The sequence below is a fragment of the Balaenoptera ricei genome, chromosome X (assembly GCF_028023285.1).
Source record: "Balaenoptera ricei isolate mBalRic1 chromosome X, mBalRic1.hap2, whole genome shotgun sequence".
NCBI classification, from domain to species: domain Eukaryota; kingdom Metazoa; phylum Chordata; class Mammalia; order Artiodactyla; family Balaenopteridae; genus Balaenoptera; species Balaenoptera ricei.
This window is the reverse complement of record NC_082660.1, coordinates 45,637,882-45,653,850: the sequence shown is the minus strand read 5'-3', so window position 1 is coordinate 45,653,850 and position 15,969 is coordinate 45,637,882. Positions and strand designations below refer to the sequence as shown.

General features: G+C 42.2%; 1 protein-coding gene across 4 annotated transcripts in view; it reads left to right on the top strand.

Annotated features, from left to right (window-relative positions):
- Positions 1–5,859, top strand: part of SHROOM4 (shroom family member 4) — a 199,620-nt gene extending 193,761 nt beyond the window's left edge. For all 4 annotated transcript variants that reach the window (XM_059910096.1, XM_059910095.1, XM_059910097.1 and 1 more), the window contains 3 exons: positions 7–187; positions 3,677–3,946; positions 4,874–5,859. In XM_059910096.1, the coding sequence (XP_059766079.1) occupies positions 7–187; positions 3,677–3,946; positions 4,874–5,143 (721 nt within the window). In that variant the 3' untranslated portion in view covers positions 5,144–5,859. The remainder of the gene's footprint in view (positions 1–6; positions 188–3,676; positions 3,947–4,873) is intronic.
- The last annotated feature ends 10,110 nt before the right edge of the window (positions 5,860–15,969 follow it).

The following is a 15,969-nucleotide window of genomic DNA, read 5'->3' as shown; positions in this document are numbered from 1 at the left end:
CCACAGACAAGAGTTTCAGCACTTCTCACCTCCTCAGGGTGCCCCAGGGATCCCTACCTCTTATTCAGCATATTACAATATTTCTGTGGCCAAAGCAGAGCTGCTGAACAAGTTGAAAGACCAACCCGAGATGGCAGAGATGGGCCTGGGAGAGGAGGAAATTGACCACGAACTGGCTCAAAAAAAGGTGAAGTTTTTGGCATGCCTTAGAGATTTACTGCATTTAGCTTGAGTGTGTCTGGAGGTTGACCTGCCCTCTACACTCTCCAGAATATCTTGGTACATTCCTGTATTTTCAATATGGAAATCAAATAGCCTGTCTGGGTTTCTCACAAACGCAACTCCAGTCTCTCTTTGATCCAGTCAATAATAGAAATAATAGTATAGTAATCATCATCATCATCATCACAGTGTCTCTCAAATCCTAAAACCAACTCTATAAGATAGACATTACTGTCTTCTTTTTACCGGTTGAGAGGACCAGATTGCCCAGGGTTACAGACTAAGTGTTGATCCAGGACTCAAAGTCAAGACTGTCTGACTCTCTACTCTGAAATAAGCCAGCCTTGTAAGTAACTCGCTACCCAAGGCACATCAGAGTTTTTGCCAGTGAGCTCTAACCAATGGCAGCCATTGATTTTATTCTGTGTAACTTTCAAAGAGAGAGCAGACTGGCCAAGAAAGAAAAGGAAAAATTATAGGCCAGTCAACTTTAATATTTATTTGCAAGGATAGTCAATCATCTCTTAAAAGTACTAAAATAGATAAATGGAGATGATGTTGTTCTGAAGCCTCCCCTTTCTTCCTCTAAGTACCACTAGCCTGGGTTTCTAATCAAATTCCTGGAATCACTTTGCCCTCCCTGCACTTACCCCTTTTATTTCATAAGCAAATAGGGTTTCCATGGCAACCTCAAAGGCCCAATTTACCACTTTGTAGACATCTGAACTCAATGCAAATTGCTCTTCTGCCCATATTTCTTATTCAGGACATGACCTGTACAAAAGCTCAAGGCCATTTGCAAGAGACCCCCACCACTTTCCAATCTGAAGCAAAATGTCAGGGAAAGAATAGGAAGCATGGTGGCATCAAAGTTTTATTGATCCAGGTGCCTGCTTCCTTGGATTCCATGTTTCCTAAGTATGACAGGGCTGCTCCTGGCTCACTCAGGATTTTTTTATTAGGAGCAAACCTAATAAATGTCTGATGAGGAGAAGAGAGACATGATCAGAAATGGCAAAGCACAGAACAGCAGATAGTGACTTGAAGTGATTGTGGGTGGGCTAAGACAGTTTTTGTCTCTGAGGAAAATAGGTGAGGAAGGTCACCAATTTGTAATATCCCAGAAAAGCCACTCAGCTCTAGCTGGGTCTGTGATGACTCTACAGCTCTATCCACTACCCTTTCCCCAGAGTTGAAGTTCAGGTTATAAAGCCCAAGTGCTGAGAAACAAAGGGCTCTGTCCACTTTCTTCCTTCCAGATCTATGGGACCTAAGAGCTGGGGGTAGGTAGGTGACTTTCCAAGTTGATCATTTGGCCCCCAGCCCTCCCTTGTCCCTGGCACTGAGTTTTGTTTGGGAAAGCAGAGGGTGCGGATATAACTTGGAGCTTCTTGGCATCTAATTGTGTTGCCTCGTTCATATCATCGATCCTTAATTTCCAGTGGGTTTTGGAAATTTCCCTAAATGTAAACCTATTACACTTTACACTAAGATCATGGTGAGCTCCTGACTTTTGACCAGTTCTGAATTATGACACCTGGCCCAGACCCAGAGCAGGCTCTCTTGTCCTTTGTCACCTCGGACATCTCTAAATAAAGGACGAGAAAAGAACATACTCTACATAACTACAAGCTTATGCTCCCAGAGTGCCTGAGCAGGAATAGTAATAAAACACTGAAGCATACTTCCTATATAGAAGACACTATTCTAAGCATGTAGTATGTATTAACTCATTTCATTCTCATAACAACACTATGAGGTAAGTAATATTGTTACCCCATCTTTTAGATGGTGAAATTGAGGCACAGAGAGGTTGAGTAACTTGCTCAGGTTTACACCATTACTTTGTGGCAGAGCCGGGGTTCAAACCCAGGTAGTCTGGCACTAGAGTCCATGCCATTGACCATAATGCAATACTGACTGCAAAGGCAGGGAGCAACCTGGGACAGGTCTATTCTTGTCAGGACCTTGCAGCTAGACAGGTATCCATTAGCTCAGAGTGCCAGGTGGTGGTGGTGGTGGTGGTGGTGGTAGTAGTAGTAATAGTAGTAGTAGTAGTAGTAGTAGTAGTAGTAACAGCATCAATATACATATATTGAGCACTTAATGTGCCGGGCACAATACTAAGTACTTCTATGATCTCATCTAACCCTCACAACAATGGAGGGTTGGTGGGGGGGGCACTTCTCCAATTTACAGATGAGGAAACAGAAGTCTCAGTGGGATTGGGTATCTTGCCCAAGGTCACACAGTTTGGAGGAGGTGGAATTGGAATCCAGGCATCTCTGACTCTAAAACTGCACTCTACCACACTACCTTCCTGTGAGTGCAGTCCCACAACTGGCTACACCTATAGGGGAGACAAATCAGAAGACACAAGCAGTCCTTCCCTTGAGAAACTCACAATCAGTGGTAGGAGAGGGATCAGATGCACACACAGGAAACAGAAAGTGAACAACCTCAAATTACACTCAAGGGTTCTCATTCTAAAAGACTGGAGAGTTTAGAAAGGAAAAAGATCATTGAGAGAGGAGTTATGGGGGCAGGGGCTTCCAGCAGGGGAGGGTGGGGGCAAAGCTGGGCTCTGAAGAAAGAATGGGAATAGCCAAAGTGAAGGAAGAGATAAAGAGCTGGCAGAACTGCATAAGCAAATCAGGAATATAAGAATGAGGGTTGTGAACACAGCATGAGGGGCTAATCCTCAGAGGTTCTGAGGAGTGAGATTAGAATGGTAGGGTGAGGCCAGACTGAATCATAATCATAGCAGCTGCTTTTATTGAGCACTTAGTCTGTGCTAAACCCTTGGCATGCATTATCTCATTGAACCCTTATTACAATTCAGTGAAGTAGGTACTGCAGTTACCCCATTCTGCAGATAAAGAAAGTAAAACTCCATAAAGAAATTCACCTAAGGTCACACAGCTAGGAAGTGGCAGAGCTAGCAGTCAAACCTAGTCATTGTGACTCCAGGACTCACACTTTTATCCAAAAGGCCTCAGAAGCCAAGCTGAGTGGGGGAAGATCTAGCACAGTGTCATCAACATCAGAGGTACTGAAATGGATTGAAGGAGAATGAATGAAGTAATAGGCAAACACTTGATGGCAGTGCTTTTCTTACCTATGCTCTCACAAGCATTCCTGTTTATTAAATAGCCTCAGCAAGTATTTAGTAAGTTACATTTGGCAAACGAGAACTAGCCAGTGGGTACCACTCATCTAATGCCAAGAAGTTTGGTGGTGACAGAGATTCCTAGCATATCTGAAGAGATGGGAAAGAAGGTGCCTGTCCAGAAAACTGGAATTGCTCACGACTTGCTCAGGTTTCCTTTGTTTCCAGTGACTAGCGTAGAGCCCGCCTTCAGTTATTTAGATCTCAAAACAGAGGTTCCAGGCACAGATCCGTTTCTGTCAGTCCCCATTCTCACCCTTTGCTTCTCCTGTTTATTTCTCCTAGATTCAGCTCATCGAAAGCATTGGCAGAAAACTTTCTGTCCTGCAGGAGGCCCAGCGAGGATTGCTGGAGGACATCACTGCCAATTCTGCCCTTGGGGAGGAGGTGGAGACCAACCTAAAAGCCGTCTGCAAATCCAATGAGTTTGAAAAATACCGTTTGTTTATTGGGGACCTGGACAAAGTAGTCAACCTGTTGCTGTCACTCTCTGGTCGACTGGCCCGTGTGGAAAATGCTCTCAACAGCATCGATTCAGAGGCCAACCAGGAGAAGGTAGGGTTGAGGTCTCCGGGGTGTGGATGGAGGGAAGTGCCATCTGCTTCTTCCCAGGGATCCCTCTTTCAAGTTTGGCTAGTCTGGAGGCAGCAGAGCATAGTGTGAATAGTGTGGGCACTGGCTTTTAAGTGGAAATTCTGGCTTTACCACTAAGTAACTGTGTGATTGTGGGCAATTCACTTAACCTCGCTCTGTCTCCATCCCTTCAAAAATAGGGTAAACACACTACCTACCTCATGGGGTTGTGAAACTTAAATTGGATAATCCATGTTAATGACTTAAAACAGAGCCTGGAACAAGATAAACACTAAATCATTGCTAGCTGCCAGTAGTAGTAGTAGTAATAGTAGCAAGTAGTTGAGATTGGGAGTCTGTCAATTTCATAGGTTGGGACGCTCTGCGTAATTCCTGAACCCAAATGGCATTACCTTTTTCTATCCAAGTGGTTCTTGGATACAAATTTGAACCCACAGTGAAAGGCACATATGCTTGTGCATACACACATGGATACACACACACACACACACACACACACACACACACACACACTCACACAGAGACACACACTGTTTTGGAAGCATCGTCACAGCGATGGTTTTTTTTACCAGATGGAAGGTGTACGAGCTGGCTTTGTCAGAGCCTTCCCCCACCCCAATCCCAGTGGTGGTCCACAGATTAACAACAGTTTAGCGATAGAAAGAGGTGATTGCTCATCCCCCATCCAGAATTGCTGTCATGTTTATCCTCCCCTTGCTACAGGAAAGAAAGGCTTTTGCATGAAGGTGGACTTCAGGGCAAGAAATGTAGGACTGATCACTGAGCAGAGGGGCTAGTGGCTTTGTGGGAGCATCACTGGTGGAGCACTGGGTCGGGCAGATGACTGGTCATTGGGATATAGCCCTTATTGGTCTTCTGCTTCCCCAGTTGGTGCTGATAGAGAAGAAGCAGCAGCTGACAGGGCAGTTGGCAGATGCCAAGGAGCTGAAGGAGCACATGGAGCGCCGGGAGAAGCTGGTGTTTGGTATGGTCTCCCGCTATCTGCCTCAGGACCAGCTCCAAGATTACCAGCACTTTGTGAAGATGAAATCTGCTCTCATCATTGAACAGCGAGAGCTGGAAGAGAAGATCAAGCTCGGGGAAGAGCAACTCAGATGTCTCAGGGAGAGCCTACTCCTGGGGCCCAGTAATTTCTAATTCCACCAGCAGACTGCCTACACCATCCCTGCCCCTCCATAATGGGAAGCGCTTTCAATCCTTGTTAGCACTTTGTTAGCAAGTAGATAACAGTTAGTTAGTTAGCAGTTTGTTCCATATTCTCTACCCTGGACGTCTCTCACTGCCCCTTAACCTAGCAGTGTTCCCAACCAGCTAAGAGGACCTGGGGAGGCCCCAAGCTTCTACCCAAGGGAGTAGAAGCAAGAAGCAGGAGCTGCAGCAAAGTGTGATCATACAACCACACCTTCCTTCCCACAGTTTGCACGGCCAAGCATTCACCACACACAGGACCAACAAAGTGCCTTCATTATTCTTTGTACTAGGACACCAGGAACATCATGTACTCAGCCACCCACCCACACCATCATCAGCCTTTGAAGTCTCTCTCAGAGAGAAGTTGCCTGTGCAGCTCCACTCTTCCCCAGGGCTCGTGGCCCAGCCATTTCCCACAGAGATCTGGCTGTCTTGAGGGCATTCACCTACCACCAGCTTCAGGGCCTCACCCCAGCTTTGCAGTAGGAAGCACAGAAGGAGCAATGACATTTAACAGAATGTGAGCAAAGGTTGGGAATCGCCTGATACCCTGCTAGAAGGAGCTATGCTTAAACAAACTGGCTCTACCCCTGCCTTCCCCATTACCTAGTTGAGGGGGAGGAGGCCTATCTTCAGCCCCAGCTAGCGTGGCCCTCCTCCTGTCCTAAGACTTTGGCCTACCACTTCCTGTTTCATCTTGCCTTCTCACTGCTGGGAGTTACAGGTGCCTACCCTAAGGGCTTCACACTATGGGCCATGAATAGCTCTACTAAAGCTGACTTCTGGATACATGTTTTATTATTGGGGGGAGGGGGTGGTTGTTATATTTTAAATGGCCTTTTGATTTTATTTATTTTTATGTCTTGATGGTTTTTTTTTTTCTTTTTTAACTAATAAGGTAAGAAGAGGGGAGTTGGAGAGGGAAAAGTTAGCCCAGAAGGAAAGCATTGTCTGCAGATCAGCCTGAATTCACCATGGCTAGGTAAGCAAGTGCCAAGGCCTTGAATTCTTCCCACCATAGCTAACAAGTGTCTAAGGAAGGAGTTCTCACTTCAAACTCAGAGTTTCCCCACTGTGGCCTGGCCATATACTTCCCTTGAAGTCTGGATGACCGTGAGCTTAGAGTTCCCCAACAGGCTTCAACTGCTTCTTATTTTTTCTTGAAACCAAAGAAATCTGAAAGGGACAAAGGTTCACCCATTTCTCTACCATTTGCAAGCTAAGGAAGGCGTAGAGGTGAGCTCAGGAAGAGCTCCTCTATCTAATTGTTTTCTTATCCTGTGGCCTGGCTCGAGGAACCGAAATTCATGGTAGCTGGAAGCTCCAGCCAGGGCCAGCCCCCCAGAGCAAGTTATAATCCAGCCGGGATCTTAGGCACACAAATAATGAATGCTGCTGCTGTGGCCACCGGTAGCCAGTTTCTATCCTGGAAAAGCCCTCAGGTGGGTGATGGCAGGAAGGGAGTTGTGGCCAAATGCTGCCCTGTTACCCAGCTCCGTCTTCTGTTCCTTGCTAACTGGGGCCCATGCTTGGTATTGCACAGCCCTGTGTAGCCAACCCGGCATTGGCATCGCTTCTAGTTACTGCTCAGTTCCTCAGGGTCCTTGGAGGTTAACTGTAGCAGCAGGGGTGCCTCATTCAACCAAAGAATTTGCCAAGGAACTTTGCTGCTGCTACAAATACTGGTTGCTAGCTTCCGTTTCCTCTTCATTGTATTTGGAAACAATGGAAGAATCTTGGCCAGCAGGGTGTCCTGTGGGGAGGGGTGCCCTGAGTATGCTCTTAGTACACTGCTGCTGTCAGAACCACTGTTAAAATGTCAACCTGCCATTCTCCCATCAAGTGGAGGATTCTGCTCTATTCAGGAAGGCTGATGGCTTATAAAGGGCTAGGTTTACCTAAGCCAAGGTTGCATGAGATGGGGGAACGCTTTGAATAGAGGCTGTGGTTGCCATCATTTTTTTTTTTTTTGTAAACAGGCTCTTAAACAGTGAGCGGGCGGAGATGTCCTGTATTGGGGAGGATGAGGCCAATGTAGCCCATCATTCTAATGTTTTTTGTTTTTTGGTTTTTTTTTGCCAGAACAGCTTTTTGGGAATATAGCCCAGGGAAAAAAGTAGCCACTTACCTGGACACCATGACCATGCTCTGGGCTTTTCTAGTCAGCATTAGAATGATTGTATCTTAAGCTTATCAGACTAAAACTACTATTGACTTTGTTATTTGTGTTCCTTATCCCACCTCCAATTATTTTAAAGTTGGGATCAGAGTACAAGAATGCTCATTTTCACACGGAGGGACAGTTTCCAAAGCACTTAATACTATAGTGAGCAGTGAAGCTCGGCAAAGGTGAATGACCAGACAGGCACAGATGCCTCACAATGCTGACGTGGCAGGCCCATCATGAGTGATAGCACTGCAAAGCCACCGGTATTACTTGAGATGCAGTATCTCTTGCCTGTTCTCATTTCCTGTGCTCAGCCCTCCACCAAGTCCTGCCAGGGAGTAGCAGTTTGGAAGGCAGGGCAAAGGGATTTCCTCGTACAGGCCACAGTGGGTAATGTGTAAGCACAGCGGTTGAAATTTAGAGAGGAATCAGTGTAAGGGGCTTTGGGTAATTGAGTCTCCTTGAGTCCCACCAGCTGCAGGCTCAGCCAGGGTAGAGCAGTAAATGCTCAAGGGGAAGCCAAGAGAAAGGACAGAGACACTGAAAAAAAAAAAGCCCTAGAAAGTGAGAGACTGGAAGCTGAGGAACGGACAGGGTGAAAAGATGAAAAGCCTCTTTCAAGGCCAGGTTCAGGTTCTGTTTTCCATTTCACCTCATGTGCCAAAAAGCTGCCGAGGGGCACCGGAGCCACAGCCTTAACCCCAGCCTCCCTAAAGGTGCTGCTCTGCCAGTAGCAGGCCCCAAATGGAGGAAGCTGGGCACATTTCTGGCCACTTCCTCCTGTCTGGAGCTTGATGTCTCCCTCTGTCTTTGCCAAAGGAGTTGTCTATGCCAATAATATTTCTGTAACAGCATATTGTATTCTTTGAAGATTAGTAGGTCTTTAGAGGGGGGTGGGGCAGGGGGCAATTTCTATAGAGAAAGAACCAGTGTTTGTTTGTTGTACAAATGTTGGGGGGGTCATCTATCCCATGTGAAGCTATTATTTTTCTGAATCTTACTGTTTCTGCGTTTGTGTCCTCCACCACTCCCTTCTTGGCTGACATTGATATGCCTGCCAGATTGTCATCAAGGGTCATACTTCAATAAAAGGTGCTAAGGACAAAAAAAAAATTATCTCACGTGTTTTGACTAAGGTCATGGAAATTCCCTAATAAATATTCTGCTGAAAAGTATTGGAAAGGAATTTGGTCACCTATCCATAGTCCTTCATGAGTAACCGTATGATCAGAGCCTTACCCACATCCCTAAACCCTTATTCTGGCCACTCAGGGATAGCATTGATGCTACACCATTCATTATTCCCAGTACAATAACTGAGAATTCAGGAAGAGTCAACAATAGGCATGATCTCAAGTGTAGACCTCAACAGTATACAGAGTCCAGTTCTGGAGTCTATCCTGATCAGAGGTGAGCCACTTTCTAGACCTCCTCCAATCTTGAGTTCTCTCTACTAGTATGATCTGACTTCTACCTAATAGTTCAGTCTCACACATTTACTCTTAGTCACTGATCAGCTTTCCAAGATAACCTCAAGATTTAGACCCAAATATACTCCAGGCAGCTCCTCTGACCCTGAAAATCTTATTTGCCCCCCCATCCATACATTATTGATATCCCAACTGATCTCCTCCTATTCCAGATATCCAGTTCAGTAGAGTGGAAAGAGCCCAGCTTGGGTATTGGAGTGAACTGTGTTCAAATCCTGATTCTGCAACTTACTTCTTATTCTATGAATATGGCTTATTTGCTCAACTTCTGAGTTCATTTTCTTATCTGTAAAATGGAAACAATAATATGTATCTTACAAGACTGTTGTGGCTTAAAAATAATAAATGATAGCCACCAGCTATATACTAAGAGGTTGTTTGTTAGAAAGGCAGACTCCCAGGCTCCACTCGAAACCCAATGATAATAGTCTGCATTTTAACTAGACTCCCAGGAGATTCATGTGCATATTAAAAGTTGAGAAGCACCAGCTTATCACAAACAGGCTCAGTACATAGTAACCATCATTCGAGTCCTGATTGATTTACTCAATTCATCCTTTTCCAACCCAGACACATTCTCGCTCTTCTCATATTGCTCACAACTACCTGCCTAAATGAGTTTAGCAAGGTCTCAGGACACAAGGCTGATATATAAAATCACTTCTGTTTCTATACACTAGCAATGAACAATCTGAAAACAATTTCATTTATAGTAGCATCAAAAAGAATAAAATACTTAGGAATACATTTAACAAAAGTATAAGAATTTTATACTGAAACTAAAAACATTTTTGAAAGAAATTTTTTAAAATTAAATAAAGGCACTCTATGTTCATCGATTGGAAGAGTTAATATTGTTTAGATCACAATACTCCCCAATTGACCCACAGATTCAGTGCAATCCTTATGAGAATCCCAGCTGGTTTATTCGCATAAATGGAAAAGTCAAACCTAAAATTCATATGGAATTACAAGGGGCCCAGAATAGTCAAAACAATCTTTAAAAATAACATAATTGGAGGACTCACACTTCTTAATTTCAAAATCAGATCTCACTACAGAGCTACAGTAATCAAGACAGTATATATACAAGGTTAGACATATAAATAAATGGAATAACATTTTGAGAGTACAGAAATAAACCCTCATATTTATGGTCACTTAATTTTCAGTAATGGTGCCAAGACAATAAAATGGAGAAAGAATAGTCTGTCAACAGATGATGCAGGGACAACTGGGTATCCACATGGAAAAGAATGAAGTTGGATCTCTTCCTTACACCACACAACAAAATTAACTTGAAATGGATTATAAAGCTAAATGTAAGCATTAAAATTACAAAATTCTTAGAAGAAAACATAGGAATAAATCTTCCTGACATTGGGTTAGGCAATGATTACTTCAGTAGAACTCCAAAAGCACAAGTGACAAAAATATCAATAAATTGGAATACATCAAAACTTTAAACTTTCGTGCTGCAAACAATACCATCAAGAAAGTGAAAAGACAATCTACATAACTGGAAAAGTACCTAATATTGGGCTTTTATTCAGAACACATAAAGAACTCTTACAATGCAAAAATAACCAATTAAAAATGGGCAAAGACTTTTTCTTTTTATCAGAATAGACGTTTCTCTGAAGAATATATGCAAATGACCAATAAGCACAGGGAAAAATACTCAACACTAAGGAAATACAAATCAAAACCACAATGAGATACCAGTTCATACTGACTATGATGGCTATAATAGAAAAGGCAAACAATAACAAGTGTTGGTGAGGGTATGGAGAAATTGAAACACATACATTGCTGGTGGGTAAAATGTAAAATGATGTGGCCATATTGGAAAACGATTTGGCAGTTTCTTTAAATGCTAAACATAGAGTTTCCATATGACTTAGCAATACCACTCCTAGGCATATAGCCAAGAGAACTGAAAACAGGCATTCAAACAAAAACATGTACACAAATGTTCAAAGCTGCATTATTCATAACAGCCATAAAGTAGAAACAACCTAAATGTCCATCAGCTGAGGAAGGGATAAACCAACTTTGTTGGGATATTATTCAGCCATAAAAAGGAATGAGGTACTGATACCTGCCACAACATGGATGAACCTTGAAAATGTTATGCTAAGTGAAAGAAGCCAGTCACAAAAGATCACATATTGTATGATTCCATTTATATGAAATGTCTAGAATAGGCAAACCTACAGAGGCGGAAAGCAGATTGCCAAAGGCTGGTGGGCTGGGAAAAATGAGGACGGATTGCTAATGGGCATGGGGTTTCTTTCTGGGGTGATGAAAATATTCTAAAATTAGATTGTCATCAAGGTTGCCCAACTCTGTGAATATACCATAAACCATTGAATTGTACACTTTAAATGAGTGAGCTGTATGGTATATGAATTATTTCTCAATAAAAGTGCTTTTTTAAAAAAGAAAAACACTTTGGCCTATTTCTGTCAGTCTCATTCCTATTGACAAAAATCTGAATTGATGGTAAGCATGTAGTTCATGCCTGAGCCTGAAAGATACAATATTCACACCATTTGTGTTTTGGGAGGGAGCTTGTCATTACATCCTTCCCCTTGCAGACTTGGCAGACCCAGCAACACAAGGAGTAAGAGTAGTCTCAGCTCCATCTCATGACTTCAGCGGGAATAGTAGGGATGGGACCTATTGGGGAAGAGGGCAATCTTTCTAGGGAAGGAGTATGGTAGAGTAGATAAGGACTTCAACTCTTTAGGCAAATAAATCAGGTTTTAGATCCTGAGTCCACCAACTTACTATGTCACCTATACAAGTTACTTGACCCCTCTCAAGCTTCATCTCTAAAAGGGGGCTAATAAAAAGCACTACCTCAAAGTGTTAGGAAGATTAAATGAGATAATCCATATGAAGCACCTAAAATAATGCCTGCCATACAGTAAGCATTCAGTAAATGTTAGCTGCTAGATTTATTATTTTTATTGAGGTGAAATTGAAGCAAAACCATATAAGGAAAAGTAAAGCACCCTCAGCTTTGGAATCAGACAGCTCTGTTAAGGTGACCTGGGGAAGTCACTTCATTTATGGAGCTTTAAGCTCCTCTGTAATAATGAGGATAATAATCCTTCTCTAGGGAGGCAGTTTAAAGCCTAGACACTGGAACCCACACCACCTGGTTTTGAATACTGTCTCCACCACTTACAAGTTGTGTGACCGTGAGCATATTTAACTTCTCTGTGTGTGGGTATCCTCTTCTGTCCATTGGAGGTAACAAAAATACTTACACCTCCTTGGGTTGGTGTGAAGAATTATTGAGTTAATCCGTGTAAAGCGCTTAGAACAGTGCCTAGCATACAGTAAGTACTCAATGAGTATTAATGGTTGTTATAAAGCTAAAGTAGGAAACAAATGAGATCCTTGGTAAAGCTAGGCATGTAGTAGGTCCTCAGTAAAAGGTGGTTCCCTTCCTCACCCATCCTGCTCTATGAACCAGGTCAAGATTTCCTCGGACTTGCAGAGAAAATGTTTCAGGCTAAGGAGGTCCTCATGGTAAGTAGAATTTTCTGGCAGGCTCAATACTACCATCTGATGGGAACAACGCCATCTATTAGCTGCCTGCAAGATGACCATCTATATTCCTAAGAATATACCCCATTCAGAGCAGTAGGGAAAGAATTATTTTGCCTGTGGACTACTTGGGCTCCAATTCGAGGATGGCTTAGGGAAATCTTCTACTTCTCCTCAAACTTCCTCTTTAGATTTGGTGTCAACTTAAATGTCATTGAGTTCCCTACCCTAGGTTAGGCACTTTTACATATGTGCCACTATTTTTTTCTAGCTAGATATACAATTTTAAACAAAAATTCTCATTTAATCCTTACAACATCTCTGTGACTTTTAAACGCTTTATTAAATAGAGATTCAGAAGTGAATAAAACAGGCAAATTGTCCACCTTCATGAGGCTTCCATCCTAATGAGACAATTACATAATACTTTATTTATAGAAATATACACACATAATCATTTTTTACCCTAGTAGAGCAAGACAAAACAGACTTTTCCTTGATTCCACAGCTATTAGCAATAGGTTAAATTCATGACTCTCTTTGCTACTGTAATAACTAAAATATTTTTATGTTAATTTTTAGCAGTGATATTCTTATTTTCTGACTGAATGGAATTTGTAATGGGATTTTTAAAAAATGCCTAGCAAAAGGATGGCAAACCCCTGTCCCTGAAGAAGTTGGATTTAAAGATGGTTTAGACAGAAAGGTTGAAGTCCACTATTAATAAAGACAACTAACTTACATCACATGGAACTAATGCCCAATGTGTGCATGGTTCAAACATAGCCACAGGCTAAAGGGTTCTGGCAAAAGCCTCTCTGCTACTGGGCAATGTAAATCTTAAAAGACCATGCTTTGTTTGTAAACTAAGTTTCTTAAATATGTCCCTTCATCCTGGATTTGCTCACTGCTGCTAACTGAGTGAAACAACAGGGTTTGAATTTCCATTTTTCTCTCAGCTACTGATTTTCCATCTAAAAAGCATAATTAATGGAACTCACTTCTTTGGGTGCTGAGTTGGTCATATTTTTTACAGAGGAAATAATTTGGGAAAAGGCCATGAGTGACAAATCTTTCCAACTTGAAAATGCATTAGGTTAAATGTGAATAAAGTCAAAGTGCTGGAAAAAATCATCTGTACCCTGATTTGTCCACATTTTTTAGTTTGAGAAAGGTAAAATAGCAGACCAAACCCATTAGTAGACACAATAAATGATAACTTCTATTTGACAGAAATCTCTTATTTTGGCTAAGCTTAAATAGCTACTGTTTAGAAGCCTCATACATGACTATATATTTAAACACCTTTTACAAATAGGAAAGCTTTATTTTTCTTTCAGAAAAGTAGGCAATGGTAAGAGTGAGGAGAGGCAGATAGAGAAGAGTAATGAGACTGTGGGTAAATCAGATAATGTAATGCATTTAGAACATAATTTTGGTCACTTTCACACAGCCTGGTAGCTATTAAGTAAGCCTGTTGTAAGAATCAGACAAATCCGGTTTTGACAAACATAGCCTAAACCATGTCTGTTACTGAACAATCTGAAAATGAGGAAAATCACATGTCTTCTGGACCTTGCTGTAATGGAACTCAGACCCTTAGACCTAGAGCCATCTCTGCCCTCCCTCTGAGACCTAGAGCTCCACTGTCAGGTCTGTGAAGCGGATACTTTTGGGGTTATTAAAGAAGTAATACCCCTCCTGGCTCCAGGCTCTGAATATATGGTGCATGTAACACCACTCTCCACACCTGGCCCCCAAATGGCATACAAGGCCAGGTCCCTCTAATTGGCCTCACTGCCCACAGGATAAAGTCCTGACTCCTTGCATACAAGGCCATTTGTGATCTGTCTCCTGTGGACTTCTCTCTTCTCCAGCTAGGACTCCTGACACCTCCTCACATTCATCCTCAGCTCTAGCCAGTTCTCCAAACATGTCATGCAGTCTCATCCCTCTGTGCTTGCAGAAAGACAGGTTCCTCGGCCTGAAAATCCCTCCCCTGACTTCACCCATTTAACTAATTCCAGCTTGTCCTTTGATGTCAACTCGGAATTCACCTCTTTCAGAAACATCCCTTTATTATACTTATAAGAGCATATGATATTTGGATAAGATAATTATTTATGGTTTCTCTCTCTTGCTTTAGGCTGTGGGCTTTTTGAGGGCAGAAAGTAATTTAGACCACCAACACCTTTCACAATGGACCTACCTCATTGTACACACTTCAGAAATAGAGGGTAGTAATATTTTATGAGAGGGATACATTCATGAAGTCTTTACTGTGAGCCTCATATTCTGAAGATATTTTATGCTGGCTTCTCTGCCTCAACACAATTATTAAATACTGGAGAGTTTTTTTTTTAACGTCTTTATTGGAGTATAATTGCTTTACAATAGTGTGTTTCTGCTTTATAACAAAGTGAATCAGTTATACATATACATATGTTCCAATATCTCTTCCCTCTTGCGTCTCCCTCCCTCCCACCCTCCCTATCCCAGCCCTCTAGGTGGTCACAAAGCACCAAGCTGATCTCCCTGTGCTACGCGGCTGCTTCCCACTAGCTATCTATTTTACGTTTGGTAGTATATATATGTCCATGCCACTCTCTCACTTTGTCACAGCTTACCCTTCCCACTCCCCATATCCTCAAGTCCATTCTCTAGTAGGTCTGTGTCTTTATTCCCATCTTGCCCCTATGTTCTTCATGACCATTTTTTTTCTTACGTTCCATATATATGTGTTAGCATACAGTATTTGTTTTTCTCTTTCTGACTTACTACACTCTGTATGACAGACTCTAGGTCCATCCACCTCACTACAAATAACTCAATTTCGTTTCTTTTTATGGCTCAGTAATATTCCATTGTATATATGTACACATCTTCTTTATCCATTCATCCATCGATGGACACTTAGGTTGCTTCCATGGTCTGGCTATTGTAAATAGAGCTGCAATGAACATTGTGGTACATGACTCTTTTTGAATTATGGTTTTCTCAGGGTATATGCCCAGTAGTGGGATTGCTGGGTCATATGGTAGTTCTATTTTTAGTTTTTTAAGGAACCTCCATAATGTTCTCCATAGTGGCTGTATCAATTTACATTCCCACCAACAGTGCAAGAGGGTTCCCTTTTCTCCACACCCACTCCAGCATTTACTGTTTGTAGATTTTTTGATGATGGCCATTCTGACTGGTGTGAGATGATATCTCATTGTAGTTTTGATTTGCATTTCTCTAATGATTAATGATGCTGTGCATTCTTTCATGTGTTTGTTGGCAATCTGAATATCTTCTTTGGAGAAATGTCTATTTAGGTCTTCTCCCCATTTTTGTAATGGGTTGTTTTTTAGATATTGAGCTGCATGAGCTGCTTGTAAATTTTGGAGATTAAGCCTTTGTCCGTTGCTTCATTTGCAAATATTTTCTCCCATTCTGAGAGTTGTCTTTTCGTCTTGTTTATGGTTTCCTTTGCTGTGCAAAAGCTTTTAAGTTTCATTAGGTCCCATTTGTTTATTTTTGTTTTTATTTCCATTTCTCTAGGAGGTGGGTCA